Consider the following 16,622-nt stretch of genomic DNA (forward strand, 5'->3'; position numbering starts at 1 on the left):
AAAACAGACCTCAGTCACTCTGAGATGCGTCTCTAGTTCTGAATGCCAGGGTAATCCCCAAAATCCAACCAAGCCTCACTAATCTCTCGTCCATATTTGTAACAGATTCTCCTTACCCTCCTCCTGGCATCACACCACACACCGAACCTCAGTGTCTCTAAGACGAACACCTCTATGTGACATACAAGACCAACAATGACAGCAAGAACAACACTCGGACATGCTGCTCCACTGAATGCACCAGCAGGTATCCTGCTTCCCCTAAGTGTCTGACCAGGGGCTGTGGAAAACTCAAAGTTAGTTTTACTAGTACTGACAGTATTATTATTCTTCAAATGTCTACAAAATGAAGATAGATCGTGGAGCATTTTCCAACATGGTTCTTTCTGCCTAGTAACGCCTCTGCCAGTATCAGGACTTCAGTGGCTTTGACACTGAAACTTTAAAACGCTTTATCGTCCTTAGTATTTATGCAAGGCAGGAGACATAAGCAAACCACATTTTATGTCTCCCCCAGGGAAGCAGTGGGAATCTGCACACCTTAGAGAGAGGGTCCCTACTGACGTCACTCACCCACAGCGCACACAGCAGCATCTTCAGGACAGTTCCTGGCCTTCCCCTCCTGCAGCACCCGGTGACAGACGTTGATGAAGAAATACTTTTCTGATTCTGCCTGGCTGCCATCCACTGCTTCCCAATTCTGTTCTGATTCTGCAATCAAACCCAAAGTCCTTTAAGCCAAAGGCAGTAACATTTTCTTGCAGTCCTATCTTAAAACAGCGACTAAGCCAAGGTCAGACAATCTCTAGTACTCCACAGACAGTCATGGCGTCTCCACTTCCTCACTGACTGTGTCAGGAACAGACCATTCCCCACAATGTTTTCTGAACTACATGAGAAAGTCAGTTGCTGTCCTGAGCCTAGTGAAGGGGCACAGGTCACATGCTAAGCTTCAGATCCCACAAGGGCCTGTGCAGCTAAGAGAGTGTCTACCTCTTCTACACAGGATGACTGGGAGCAGGGTGGAAGGTCTGGCTCACAGAAGGTAAGGATGGATCCTAATGGGTAGAGAGTGAGTGGGTGGAGTGAGTGAGTGTGTGTGAGTGTGTGTGTGTGTGTGTGTGTGTGTGTGTTTGTGTCAAGGGAACCACCACTGGGTATTAAGGGTATCTATCAGGCAAAGAAAAGAGTAGTCATGAGAATGTGCCTATCACTTCAGACACTGCCCTGAAGGACACCCAGAGCTGGCACACATTCTTGTCTGAAATGATCCTTTGGGAAGTTGGTAACCAGAAGTAAAATCCCACAGCTTGCCAATGTTTTTGGAGAGCTAGGTTCTCAAGTCCACACAGAGCCTGCAGACACACTCTGAGAGACAGCATGTGTGCCCAAGTTTCCCCAAAAGCACTGGGCATTGGCTGGAGGGGGTGTGTGCTGCAATCTCCAGGGTGGGACTTTCGGAACATTCAGCTCACAGCATCTTCTGGGCTCTCTGGATGCAAATGCTACAGAAACACTCCAGATTCCTCAAAAGCCAGACTATAGCATAGTCTGCTAAGGGCATTAATGTGCCTCTGTATCACCTCTCAAGATCCCAGTTTATGTCTTGTAACACAGACACTTAAAACTTAAAAAACAAAAAGTGTTTCTCTCTCTGCTTCCTAATGGGAGTTGCAATGTGATCAGCCATTTGCACTCCTTATTGCCAGGCCTTCCTCGCTGTGATAGACTATATCCCTTCTTAAACTGGAAGTAATGCACCCCCTTTTACTTTAAAAACAAAACACAACAAAATCAAAAAACAGAAAATGCTGTGTTGCTGTGTACAACTCAGCTACACACATGAGCTGAAGGGAGGAGCGGTGCTCACTAGAGTCCTCCCACCATGGTCCTGCTCTTTTCTAGGGACTAGAGAGCTTTCTAAAGTCCACATTGGCTAGAGCTACACATGTCTTGGCAGAGTTCTAGTTCAGAGATTAGAACGTCTTCCACATTGTAGAAACCCAACCTTTCATTAGCACACATACACAAGATTCAGTCCCAGCTTCCTGAAGCTATTTTAACTCCTACAGAAATTTCCTGTGTTTCTACAGTTTCCAGGATGCTTAACTCGTAAACCATAAAGATGTCTTACTGTTAAAGCAATCAGCTAACACAAATCATTTACTGTGGACCCTGATCTTAAACCGGACATACAGGAGATATTCCTCCAACAGTACTTTTCAGATAAGCCTCCAAAGACAATAGAACAGACAGTTACAACTGGTACTGATGCAAGTCACTCTGTCTTAGGGGATGTAAGGCTCCTATAAGCCTACTCTCATCTACCTCATTGATTTTCGGCAAGATGCCACTCATTTCTGAGGTGTAGCATGTGGGCTCTCAGTGGTAGTCAGTTACCCAGCACCTTCAACATAACACAGGCTCTGCCAGTTTCTGCAATGAACCTTGTCACTGACACACTGATTCACCATGTCATCCATGCTGGACAACCCTCCCAGGACTATAGATCAGAGGCATGCTGACCCGCTTTCAGTGGCAGTAAAGAGGCAGCCATATGAAAGGACAGAAGCTCCACCAACCTCCTCAGTCACTACCCAAAAAAGTTGCTGGAGAAACTGTCTCTAAGCACAGTGCACAATACCTGTCATAGCAGGTCCTGGACATTCTAACTGAACCAGTAAGGTGAGCCAAGACAACTCAACTAGAAAAAGTGAGGTTCAGATGCAAGTAGTTCACCTCCTAACTAGTGTTCCTTATATTTTGTACTGTGGCTAGACGGGAATGGGGGTCATGACTCAACTGGCAATTAAAAAATGTTTCCCCAAACCATTGGGGTCATCTCCTGTGAACACGGTGACTGCTGTCCTCGGAAAGGCAAGCAATACCTGAGTGACGAGCCAACACAGACAGGTCATAGCGTTTCTTGCCATTGATGGCCCCGCAGAGGAGGTCTTCCTTCTCTTTGATGCAGGCGTATTTAGTGTCCCATGTGAAGAAGTAGGTGCAGTCCACCTCACCTGTGAACACAGGCTCTCCTCTCCCATCCTTACCTAGACATGCAAAGCCACAGGAAAGCACACAATTTGGTGACATGACCCACACCCAGGAATCACCTAGCTGTCCAGAGACCATCTTAGTGCAGTGGTACTCCGTATCTCAGGGAGGAGGTGGAGAGAGAATTAATGAGGGCCATGGACCACAGTCGATGTTTGGCTGCTCCAGGCTGCAGTCACATGGCAAAGAACTCACCAGAGTACAAAGAGAAGAGTACAGGCCCCGGAACCCAAGTTCCAAGAACACAGACTAGTGAGTGAGCAAGACCTGATGTCTCTCCAACACCTATCCAGAAAGGCAAACAGAGGCAAAAGCACAGAGCAGTTCCTTGTTCAGCTAGAGGAAGGCAGGACCTCACATTCCTCCACAAGGGTAGGGGCACATTCCCAATGCTGGCTGCACCAACACCTTTCAGTGTATGTGTCTGTAAGGCCCTACTAGAGTCAACACCACATCCTCCTCCACCCACAGAGGCCCCATGCACTACCCAGAACAGCACGATGGCTCTGCTCCTCGCAGGCCACTTCTCCCTGGCCTAGGATTGGGCAAAGAACTGCCCTCCCTCTGGAAACCCTATCCCTCGGCCTTTCCCAGCGGCGGCCACTGGCACAAAGCTGCCCTTTTTTCCACCGTTGGTGGTTTCATAATCCCGGCCGGCTGCACCTCCCATGTGTCTGCCTGTATCTTTGAGGTGTGTCTGAGCAGTTTCATGTTCTAAGGAAAGGGGAAATTAGGTTTTATAGCCAAAAGCAAATGAGTTCTCAAGTGTAATTTCTATAAAGTCTTGAACTAAATCACTAGGATTGGACGACCAAAAGCAAACTCATCCCAAGTGGAATATGAGCCAGACAGTAACAGTTAAAGCAAAACAAATGTGGAAAAACATTAATGATTGTTTTAGAGCCATGGTTCTCAACCTTCCTAATGCTGTTACTCCTTAATACAGTTCCTCATGTTCTGACCCCAACCATAAAATTATTCCGTTGCTACTTTGTAACTGTAATTTTGCTGCTGTTATGACTGTAATGTAAATATCTGCTCTGCAGGGTACTGATGTGTGACGCTTGTGAAAGGGTCATGACACACAGGTTGAGAACCACGGTTATAGAGACAACTGTATAAACTTCATTATAATGTTCTTCCTACTTGCATATCTGAAAACTTTTGTAATAAAAAGTTAAGATGAAAAACAAAAGGCTTTTGCATTAAATTCCAATCTTAACTCAGTGGACTTTAGTTCCACGTTGTCATGGTCTCAACAATAAATAAGTCTATCAATCTTCTATCCTCTGACCTGTCCTCTCCTGGTTTATCAATCCACCTTCCCAGCGTCCCAAAACGAGCCCTCAGCTCAAGCTTTAGTAAAAGCCCTGAGCAAGACTACAGGAAGCAAAGTTGAGGCAGAAAAGACTTGGGGAGTCACAGCACCTGACAGTGACTCAAGCAGCAAGAGAGACCAGATCAGAGAAGCTAGCACCCAGCCTGGTGTCCGCTGGCTGAGGACACAGAAGCAACAGCAGGCTTTGTGGCCCAGGGACAGAACAGGATCCAGAATTCCAAGCAAGTCGCCTAAGGCCCATTCCAAAGAAGTGAGCAGAAGGAAACTGGATGTGGGTGTGGAGAGGCACCCAACAAAAAGTCTATTTTCTCACTCAGCCAGGGGCACATTACAGCCATACAGAGATGGCTTCACCCTACGGAAGATGGGAGTGAGCTTCCCTACAGTACACGCGCTTCACCATCGGGCAGCTAAAGCAACATCTCCTCTGGCCATCTGTCCCTTGGCTACCCCAGTACCAGCTCCCCCTGTCCACAACCACACTGACCTGAATGACCTAGAACTCCAGATAACAAAACTCTGCAGTCAGTGTTTCTGCCTTAGCACTATACCCTGTGCTCAGCCATAAAAACCCTTATCTCTGTTTCTAGCCTGTGAACTCCCAGGGAGCCATCTGTCACCATCAGGACCCTGTGGAGAGTGCCTTAGCAAACAGGCATGAAAGCATGCAAGCTCTGTAAGTGATAAGAAAGAGTCAATGGAAAAAGAAGGCCCCAGTAAGCCACAGCCCTCAGGGTCCTCTGAGTCTTGTGGTTCAGAGCCCCCTAGTCCAGCTCCTAACCTACCCTCTGCTTAAAAACTAGCAAGTTTGTGAGAACTTAACTCTAGGCACAGTGGTTGCTTCCAGATCCTACTATGAATCACACAGGAACTGGACCATGATCAAATCGTCCAAGGTTGACCATAGAAACATACAAAACAAACACACTCAAGGGCAACAGGCAATGAGAGCTTGGGCCAATTGCATACAAATGAAAATGGAAACCAGGCCCAGCCACAGGATGAGAGCCTAGTGCAGAAGCAAGTCAGCCAGGGGTGCCTGAGACAGAGCCAAAGGAGCTTAAACAAGACAGATCTCTAACTTTATCATCCCTCTACAGGTGCCAGGAATACCTAATATCAGGACATGAAAAGTAGACAAGCCAGTGACTCAGGGGTGCTTCTAGTCACCCAAAGGAAGGCATGACCTCAGCTTGGACTCTTCCAGTAACATCCCAAGATTTCCAAATTCAAACTCTACCACTCCATCACTCTGAAAAGATTGTTAAATGAGAAGGTGGACACACTTGAAGCTGCTGGTTGAAGCCAAAGCCGCCTCCACCGGGCCTCCCTCCTCTGCTGAGTGTGCCTGAAGCAGAGTCCAAGACACAGACTCTCCCAGCAAACCCAGGGCTGGGCAGATTCCCAAAACAAACATGGAGAGCAGAGAAAGATGGAAACAGGATGTATGTATGCATCCTGGAGGGGAAGAGAAGGGAGAGGATTACTGCAACAGAAAACCCTGAGGACTGAAGGTGGCCAGGCCCAAAGGCAGCCAACTCACTCCCTACTCAGCACCCCACTTCCAGGAAGACACCTGGGTACACACACAAGCCACTAACACAAAGCAGGGGTGGGCAGTGCACACACACACAAAGCAGGGGTGGGCAGCACACACTCACACACACACACACACTCACCTGCAGTTTTGTTGCACTCAAAGTTTATGACACTCATCCTCTGGAAGCCAGAGCTACACTCATCACCTCCAGAATAGATGAGGGTGAGGTCTCCATCTGAGTACCTAGGTTGTGAACATACAGTGTTTTATAGAACCAAGAAAAAATTTGAAGTTTAAAAAACTGCTTTGTTAAGCCTTTTGCATACCACCCACAAATCACTACTGACATAAAACAGCAGGCTCCGTAGCCAGCTGGGCAGCACCCTGCGGAAATGAGTTCCAAATGCTCAGGCTGCTGGCCTTGCTGTAAAGTAACGGCCTGGAGGGAAGGCAGCCACTCTGCTGGCAAGCAGAGCTGCTCTTGCTGTCACTCTGGGACTTTATACAACATAAATAATGCCAGTCAGACAGCCTGGCTAGCAACGTCCAAAACCACCATCTACAAGATTTGGTCTAAGACTCAATTTCAGAAAACTGTCTCTTGTTCCTAGTTTTGTGAAGCCAACTAGCAGCTTAAGGTTCTAAGAATTACAGTAGGGTTTTAGCTTTTTAAACTTGTGCATAATTCTAATAGTATTTCAGATTCCCAAATTGCCAAAGGGGGGGGCACAGAAGAGGGGGGACAAAAACAATAGCCACATAAACTGTAAACTACCTAAATTCTCTACAATATGCTCCCAGAAACAATACATTTACAAACCCATAGTCCTAGCAGATGTGCACTTATCAAAGTCAGGAGACCGTCCAACTGCTCAGGGACAAATGGCAACTTGCCAAAGTGCACAGGAAGCCGTGCTAGGCTCTGACTTTCTTGTGCTCAGGGCAAATGGGAAGAGGAAAAGAAGGGCAGAGCCATGGCTCACAAGTCCACACAACCACTTGACTCTCACCCACCGGAGTGTCTGGTTCTGGTGTCTTCCTGCTATTTTGACTTGAGTGGAATCCGCCTTTTTCTCTTGACAAACAGCAGCCTCTTTGTTATTACAGAGTGAGACCTTTGTGTCCCCACAGACATTGATAAAAAACGTATATTCTCTTCCATCAGAAACATAGGGGGACCCTAGAAAAAGCACAAAGCAGCAGTGTTTGTTCACCATCAGAAAGTGTGGTGTTCTAGCCGGGCGTGGTGGCGCACGCCTTTAATCCCAGCACTAGGGAGACAGAGACAGGTGGATTTCTGAGTTCGAGGCCAGCCTGGTCTATACAGTGAGTTCCAGGACAGCCAGGGCTATACAGAGAAACCCTGTCTCAAACAAACAAACAAACAAAACCCAGAAAGTGTGGTGTTTTAGGCAAACCCAAGCCCATCTCTCCCCTCTCCCAGCTAGGCTCCTCTATAAAGCATGGGAGAGAACAGAGGGGCCCACACACCTACCTCCATATTGGGCCAAGGGACTAAGGTCAATAGTAATATCATGCTGCTCACTGCTGAGGGAGCAGCTCTCACTTTGCAGGTAATCTCTGTGGCAGGCATACTCGGTGATCCACTCAACTTCATAACGGCAGTTGGACTTGGCAGTGAGTTTAGGAATGGTACCCTATAGGGATCGATGTGAAAGGAGGCAGAGATTTAGATACAATTCATCCATACTTCCCATATTCCTGGAAAGCCCAAAGACAGGCTGTTAGAATTCTGCGTTTAACTGCATGGGTGTGCATATGTGTGCTGTTTGAGAGCAGGAGGTGGGGGAGTGTGTGTGTGTGTGTGTGTGTGTGTGTGTGTGTGTGTGCACTCACCCATGTGAATGAGCTATGGGTCAACCTGGGATGTCTTCCTCTCATATTTCTCACCTTGATTTTTTGTTTGTTTGGGTTTTTTTGTGTGTTTATGTGTGTGTGTGTGTGTGTGTGTGTGTGTGTGTGTGTAGATTTTTTTGCAGGCAGAATATCACACTGAGCCTGGAGAATGCTGTTTCTGCTACACTAGCTGGTCAATGAGACCCAAGGATCCTCCAGTTTCCTAACACACCCTATTCCCAGCACTGAAGATGCAGACATGGTGACTGGGGTTCAAACTCATGCACAGAAAGCAGTTTGTTGGCTGGGCCATCTCACCATAATCTAAAACTTTCGTTAACCTTTTTCCTTCCATTGAACTTGTAACTGCACTTAGTTATAAGCCTACACCGTTTCTGATCACCTTGAGTAACACCAGCTTCCCTTACCAAGTCCACTCTGAACTGTGTCAGTGGAGAATCATTGCCACCCTGGCAAGCATTATGGGTGGCTCCAAACCCTGTCCTCTCTGAGCCCAGTATGGACATACATACTCATTTTGCCAGCACTAGAAACCTAACTCTGTAAGTCTGAGGTAAGCCTGAGCTGACCTACAAAGCAAGACACTCTCAAAAGAACAAATGTGGGGGCCAGGCGGTGGTGGCACACACATTTAATCCTTTAATCCCAGCACTTGGGAGGCAGACGCAGGTGGATTTCTGAGTTCGAGACCAGCCTGGTCTACAGAGTGAGTTCCAGGACAGCCAGGGCTATACAGAGAAACCCTGTCTCGAAAAAAAAAGAACAAAATGCGGGCTAGGGAGATAGCTCAGACAGTAAAGTGTTTGCTGTATGAAAACCCAATTTGGGGGTGGGGGAGGAGGAGTCTATTTACAAGGTTAGATGAGCATTCTAACCACTTGAGATATAGAGAACAAAGAAAGAGAAACAGAAAACAAAACAAAAACAAGAAAACCCGAGTTGAATACCCAAACCCAGGTAACAAACCACATGTGATAGTACACACCCTGGACACACAGTACTGAGGCTCAATGGCTGGCTAACCTGGGTGAATCTGACAAGCCTCAGGTCCCAGTGAGAGAGAGACCCTTTCTTGAAATAGCAGGGTAGAAAGCGACGGAAGAACACTCAGGGTCCTCTGGCTACCGTATACACATGCACTGTGCACATACAACACACACACATAACATGCACACACACAAGAGTTCTTCTGTAGCAGGTGAGATGGTTCATTCAGCAGGTAAAGGTCCCTGCTGCTACTCTTGGCAGATGATCTGAGTTCCATCTCCAGGACACCCATGGTAGGAGAGAACCAAGCTGTCCTGTCCAGGTACCACATGTACACACACCCTTACACATGCATGTGCACACAAACAAGGGTAACTTTAACAATTCTGTTAAGAAGCTGCTCCAGATGGAGCGAAGACTTCTCCAGTTCAGCATATGCCATCTTGTTCTTCAATCTTTGGTGGGAACTACAGAGGAAGCCAGCAGGTTTCCCACACAAGTCAGTGTCTCCTTTTTAACCCTTGGAGAAACTAAGCCATGGGCTGAGGACCAGGAAGCAGTACTGCTTCTAGGCACCTAAATTCCCTCAGTATTTCCTAAGCACCTGCTAGAGGCCAGCCATGGTTCATATTAGATCACACAATTAGCTGGCAGAAGTGCAGGCCCAACCCTCCCCTGCTTAACTAAAGTTTGATGCTTCTTCCCAGCATGAGTCTCGGTAGAGCTGCCAAGGAACTGCAGAGCTGAGTGGAGAGGTCAACACCAGAGACCCACATACAACACAGCTTCATTCACAGCCAGAAAGCAGACTCAAGTGTGTATGTTGTGAGAAGAAGAGGAGAGAATAATTGATTGCTAACAGGCAAGAGCATTCCTAAGGGAGGGGAGAGATGGAAATTTTCTAAAATTAAATTGTGGTAAAGGATACAAATTAAGGGAAAAAAAATGCTAGGACCCAGAACAGGTGAATTTTTGAATTTTACAATATGTAAAAATTCAATTATCTGTTGCAAAAAGAATATAACAAGAAAAATATTTATTAAATACCAGCTGCTGTGTGGATACTTCATTCCTTCTTAAAATGGGGAACAAAATACCCATGGAAGGAGTTACAGAGACAAAGTTCAGAGCTGAGACAGAAGGAAGGACCATCCAGAGACTGTACCACCTGGGGATCCATCCCATAAACAACCACCAAACCCAGACACTATTGCATATGCCAGCAAGATTTTGCTGACAGGACCCTGATATAGCTGTCTCTTGTGAGGCTATGACAGTGCCTGGCACATACAGAAGTGGATGCTCACAGTCATCTATAGGATGGAACACAGGGCCCCCAGTGAAGGATCTAGAGAAAGCACCCAAGGAGCTGAAGGGATCTGCAACCCTATAGGAGTAGCAACAATATGAGCTAACCAGTACCCCCAGAGCTTGTGTATCTAGTTGCATATGTATGCATATGAGGAGAGGCCCTTGGTCTTGCAAAGATAATATGCCCCAGTACAGGGGAATGTCAGGGCCAGGAAGCAGGAGTGGGTAGGTTGGGGAGCAGGGCAGGGGTGGGGTGCTGTATAGGGGACTTTCAGGATAGCATTTGAAATGTAAATGAAGAAAATATCTAATAAAAAAATACCAGCTGCTAAAGCATTCAACAAGTCAACAACAACAAAAAAAATGTACAAACTCCCCAAGGGCTATGGTAGGCAAGCAGAGTCAACACAAGCACACATTCTGTCCAATAGCTGCTAAGAACCTCAAGGCCCACAAACAGCACCAAGAAATGCTTTGGAGCTCTCTGAGGATGCAGGAGACAAGCAGACTGCTGGTACTTAATCATCCTGGTAGAAACCAGAGCAGCTCACCAGGAAGAGAGTCCATGTCTACAGATCCAACTGCAGAGTACACATGAGCCCCTCATGTCACATACATCTCGACCATCTGACAGTATCCATCAAGCTGACAGAGATAGGAAAACCAGACGGGGTGCTCAACGGCAAGGTGTTCAATGACCTCCACACAGGTACCAACAGGTCAGTGACAAAAGAATTCAAACCTCTTTATTTCTACTACAAAAGGGCACACACACACCAAAACAAACAAACAAAAAGAGCCCTCCCTTTTCTCACTTGATTAGCAAACGAGCCTGGCAGGCACAAGTGAAGACAACTGGAATGACTCATGACATTGCAAGGTGTAGTGAACACTTAGGTCAAAAGAAAGACTTAGAATGGAGGCCCTTCTGCTCTGTCCTGACATCAAGATGTGCTGATGTGCATGCCTCAAGTGTAACCAGCAGTGCCCTGCGATCAGGTGACCCATAACACTCATGAGCATGGACCAGAGGGGCTGCAAGAAAAATCCAGGCTCCAGGAACCATGCTTTGACTCTAACAAGAGACCCTTTAGGTGACCGTGTCTCCCAGCAGATGCCCTGCCAATGGCCTGGCTCTGACCCTTGTGGGTGTTGAGTGTCCAGCATGCAGGCTGACCTGGCTAAGCACAACTGAGGCTGTTACCAGTTAGCCTCGTCACTCTCAAGGGACATCTGCAGTGGAGCCAGCATCCCATCAATGACCTCCCCAACACTGGATGTGGACATGGGGGTTGACTGCGCATTGGGACATCAGACTTATAACCTGCCTGATGCCACTACCTCTAGCAAGTGTCCCTAAGTGAACTCTGCCTCTGGATATTGGTGGCATCACTTAAGAGGTGGGCTGTTAGGTTGTTAGATTTATTCCACATGAGTTATCCCCACCCCCTTTATTATGTATGGACAATCAACTATGCATTCAAAAGAGACACCTGACTGTCTACCTCTCTCCAAGACTTAAAAACAACTCTCCAGCAAAGAAGCTGCTGGCACGCCCAAGGCATGGCTCTCAACCTCAACTGCAAGCACATAAATAAATGAAATGAAAATTAAAGCAGCTAAGAGGTCAATCTGCCTATAGCTGTGAGTGAGAGGAATGGCAGACAGGAAACAAAATGGGAGACCGGACTTATTTTCTCCCTACAGGAATCCCAAGCTGGGAAGATAGCTTAGCATTCAATGTTACTGCCATTCAATTTTGATCTCCAGAACCCGTACTTTTTACAAAGCCATACATAGGGGAAGCATAGACACTGTGGTACGCAGCTGGAGTCCCAACACGGGGAAGGCACAGGCAGGCAGATCCCTGAGGCTCACTGAGCAAATCAGCTGGCATAACTGGTTATGGGAACCTGAGGAATGACACCCTAGGTTTTCTCTGATCTTCATGTACTACCTACACACGCAAACTACACTCATACATAGGGACACGTCACTTGGGCAAATGTGGCTGAGGATCACTAACTTTAAAGTCACTTAGGAACAAGCCACTTACCTCTCTCCGCTCAGATGGGCACACAAATGTTACTGTCACTGCAGGGCTGTGACCATTACAGAAGTCTGGCTTTTCTCCCTCTTCCTTCACATAAGTCAGAACGAGCCTGCAGAAAAGCCATGTGGAGAAGTTATATTACATACTTGTAGGTTACTTTCCAATTGATGCACTGCCCTAGTCAGTGCACCTCAGGGGTAGATAGGATGGGTGGGGTAGCAGAAGAAACAATACAACTACAACTATATTTCCACGTATTAACAAGAACATAGTATAAACTTCAGTGTATCTTCCTGTAGAAAGTCAAATGAACATGATCAGTATGCAAACTAAGAATACCAAAGGGAGCTGTCTTCATAAAGGAACAGTTTTGTAAGAGACCTAATAAAACAAGACCGACATAGCTGAGTAGACATAATACAACTGTGCCCACGAGGTCCCATGATCTCCCTCTAACATCTACGTACAAACAAAAGAGCAACCTGTGGCTGACTGATCAAGATGGCAGATACAACAGCTACAAGCTAGAATTGCTGCCCCCAAAGCCCAACTCATGTCCCTACCAGGAAGCACGAATACTAGTCATTAGCTTCTGCTTCACCCACGGGATGCACACCTACCTCCCATATACCACCACATGTGTGCTGACAAGAGACAAGTCATGCTAAGCCTGGCATCCTACGTTTCCCTGAACCCTCGGCATCACCTGGGGCCCTCTCTTACCAACTTGTCACTCTCGTCAATCTCTCTCAACTTCAATGGTGCAGCCTTGACAAACATGCTTCAACAGAAACTACTGGACCACAGGCACATTAAAGAGGTTAACAAATGGGACCCTCACGAGCCAGTTCTATTGTTCTTGAGAAGATGAGAACACAGACCAGAGAAGACTGTGTAGACATAGGGAGAAGATGGCCACTAACAAAACAAGAGGAAACCAACCTGTCTGGTACCAGGTCTTAGTCTCTGAAATTGCAGCTGAGGAAATAAACTACTATTGTTCAAAGGCCCAACCCTGTAGTATTTGCTTATGGCATTGTGAGCACATTAATACAGACACAGAAAACTCCCAGCATTTTCCAATTCAGGCCCTGCTTCAACAGTCCGCACAAGTCTGCAATCTAGTACTGCATCATTTCCTACAACCATCACAAGGCAATCAGAGGCACCTGGGACAGCCTGCAAAGACAGGAACCTAACATAACTGTCCTCTGATAGGCTCCACCTAGCAGCCAATGAGAAGAGATACAGAAACTCATACCCAAACCTTAGAAGGAGGTCAGGGGGTCTTACGGAAGAGTTAGGGGAAGGTTTGAGGAACCCAAAGGGGACAGAGACTCCACAGGAAGAACAGCAGAGTCAACTAACCTGGACCCTTAGAGACTGAATCGCCAACAAAAGAGCGAACACAGGCTGGACCTACGCCCCCTGCACATATGTAGCAGATGAGCAGCTTGGTCTTCGTGCAGGTTCTCCAAACAACTGTTGCAGGAGCTGTCCCTAAGCCTGTTGCTTGCCTGACTGTGAATGCCATGCCCCTAAAGGGACAGCCTTGCCTGGCCTCAATGGGAGAGGATGAACCTAGCCCCTCAGCAACTTGATATGCAGGATTGGGGGCGAAGGGGGAGGGCTGGGGGTAACACCCAGAAGAAGACTTCCCCTTCTCAAAAGAAAGGGCAAAGGGGAAATGGGGGAAGACATGTGTGGATACTGGGAGAAGAGGAAGAGCTGATATTGGATTGAATAAATTTAGTTTAAAAAAAAAAGTTTTAGTCTATACAGGAACAATAGGTCGGGATTTGGGGACGGGAGAGGGGAACAGGCTCTTGACATTGAGGCCCATGGGTGACACAGGAACTTACATATATTAAAAAGTGGTATGCGATGGTGCCCACATGCCCCAACTAGAAAGAAACCACATTGCTGGAAGGCCACCAGCACACTGCCCCACCTATCACTCTAAAAGAAAGGTTACAGATAACCCGGCAAGTGACACACAATGAAAACCACGAGCAGGGACCAAACTCCAATAAGTGAAGTAAGTGAGCAACAGGACACCAGCCTAAGACCAGACAATGACCAATACGCCTGTTGGAAATGGAACATGCTTTCCTCCCAAGAAGTCAAAGTCTTTCTTTCTTGTATCTTTTCTCAGTATTAGTTGTATTTACCAGTATTAATTTACCAGTTATTAATTGTACAAAACAATGGGTCTCACAATGGCATTTTCACACACACACACACACACACACACACACACACTGCCTTCTTTGATCATGCCAGCCACCCATTACCAAGCTCACACTCCCTTCTCTTCTCTATTAGTCTGGCTATAAGGCAGGTTCTCTTGTTGAGGACCTAAAATGAGCCACCATGGTGGTCACAGACTAACCTGTCCTTGCTCAACAGCTTCAGCCCCTCCTTGGGTCGGCCAACGTCAAATGCCTGGTTCCCCTTCAGCAGACAGGCAGCAGTGCCAGCAGGACAGACTCTCAGCTGTGTGCTGGGGTCCCGAAGGGAGTCTGCAAAACGTCACAGATGATTTTAAAGCACACGTCACAGAAGCAGCACCCCAGGAATTCTCGGGTCCAGTCTCTTCCATAGACAGACTTCACGATCTCCACCTTCACGTTCTGAGGCTCACTCTGGATGAGACCACCACCTTTCCATGTAACACGCAGGTTACCAGGTACCTCTCTGCCCTGGCACATAAGAGGCCCAGTTGACAGACATTCCTTTGTCACCTGTGTTTAAGAAATGTCCCCGTCGGCCCTAAAGTCTAACTTTAGCACTATCCCTTTGAGTTTGAGACACTAGAAAATGAGGCATTCTAGGGACGGGTTAAAACACTCCTATGTCAATGGAAAGAAACCACAGATAGGTCTGGGCTGCTGACATCCTACAGGATGACTTCCTCCCTCCCTCCCTTCCCCATCTCTGCCTCCCCCACCAGACACTTCACTCCCGCTCCAGATGCTTGCTCCTCCCAGCCCAAAGCTCCAGGAAACTTGAGAACAATTAAGGCTGTACGACTGAACCACTAAAGTGGCATCAGGCCAGAGTCTTAAACACCACTGCACATCCCCAGGACTCAAAATCCACCTCAGCCACAGTAGGAACGGTACCGTGCCTCCTGCCAGCCTCCGAAAACTCAGATCTAGCCGCCTGCTTCCACACACAGCAATGGTCACTCGAGGCTACTGCACCCACGGACCTTAATAGCAGAGAGACTGCCTGGACCCCAGAGGAGGAGGAGAGGCAAGTACCACCCCCTCAAGACAGGAAATACCAGTCACGGGTCAGACGTGAATACATGGCAGCAGGAGCACCTTCAAAGTTAGCTTGGGCCTCTGAGCAGTTTCCTGGGGCTGAAGAATGCGCAGTGGGGACACACAACCCTCCTTAAAGACCATAAAGGCTGATTTCTCCCAAACTGCCAGAAAATTGGGGAGGAGGGGTCTAAAATAAGAATTAAAATAAGCCTCCGAAGGATTTGCTTTTAAGGAACAGAAATGTATTTTCCTAATCAAATTTAAGGACTAGAAATCTCAGTGTTTTCCAAATTGAAACAGTGCACTGTTGCAGAAGTTTATAACCAAACTTAAGTTGCTGTAACCCTGCATGAGAAACCTGAAATTACCACTTGTCACTGGCAGTTCTGGGTAGAGTGTAATTATTATTTTTTTAGCTATTAATTAGAATATACAAGTAAGATGGAATGTGTATGTATACAATATAAAGAACTATAAATCGGCCCTATTCCTACCACCCACTAAGTATCATATACTGAACTGGCTTATACTCCTGCAAATTTTTCCTAAGCCCAACATCTCATATATACAGAGAGAGAAAGTAAGATTGAAACATAAGAAATGTATGCCCTCTTTACTTCTTTCTTTTTAAAATTTCCTTACTTGGCAGTATAATTTCTTTATGGCGTGATCACAGCTAACACAGCAGAAAGAGCAGTCCTGATCTACAGGGCTCCCAGTATTGAACCCACAAGGGAAGCACAAAAACTAGTGAGGTTAGCAGGTAATAAATAAATACATAGTAAAACTGTACCCCTCTTCTAAGATAGAGACCTTCATTTACAGCCTCTGTCTATCAAAGAGAGATATGCTGGCCTCTCGCATAGTTCTACGGAGAACACCAGAGGGGTTATCCCACCCCAAGCACACACCACAACCACACTCTTAGAGTCTTTGTCATCCCTCAGCCCTTTTACCCACTCTCCAACTTAAAGCCAGAAGGTTTGGGTAAACACAGCAAATTGAAACAAAGCTCACCATGGAGCCCCAAATCCCAGAGTGTCTGGTAGAGGAAATGTCAAACAGAAGGTTTTCAGATAATCTGGCAGAGAAAACCTCCATCAATAGCTTGAGTAGAATTTGTATTTGGTGGAAGGAAAGGATCAGATTTGCTGAGGGAGACAAACGAAGCTCTCCAGAGAACAC

At 46.8% G+C, this 16,622-nt stretch overlaps 1 protein-coding gene across 1 annotated transcript in view; it reads right to left on the reverse strand.

Moving 5' to 3' along the window:
• Window positions 1-16,622, reverse strand: part of Igf2r (insulin-like growth factor 2 receptor) — an 87,301-nt gene that overhangs the window by 36,834 nt on the left and 33,845 nt on the right. Inside the window, exons 6-12 of the mRNA NM_010515.2 lie at window positions 14,558-14,687; window positions 12,169-12,274; window positions 7,432-7,594; window positions 6,951-7,116; window positions 6,076-6,179; window positions 2,889-3,053; window positions 574-711 (exon numbers count right to left, since the gene is read on the reverse strand). Coding sequence (NP_034645.2) covers window positions 574-711; window positions 2,889-3,053; window positions 6,076-6,179; window positions 6,951-7,116; window positions 7,432-7,594; window positions 12,169-12,274; window positions 14,558-14,687 — 972 coding nt within the window. The remainder of the gene's footprint in view (window positions 1-573; window positions 712-2,888; window positions 3,054-6,075; window positions 6,180-6,950; window positions 7,117-7,431; window positions 7,595-12,168; window positions 12,275-14,557; window positions 14,688-16,622) is intronic.

This window comes from Mus musculus, chromosome 17 (assembly GCF_000001635.26).
Source record: "Mus musculus strain C57BL/6J chromosome 17, GRCm38.p6 C57BL/6J".
Lineage (NCBI taxonomy): Eukaryota > Metazoa > Chordata > Mammalia > Rodentia > Muridae > Mus > Mus musculus.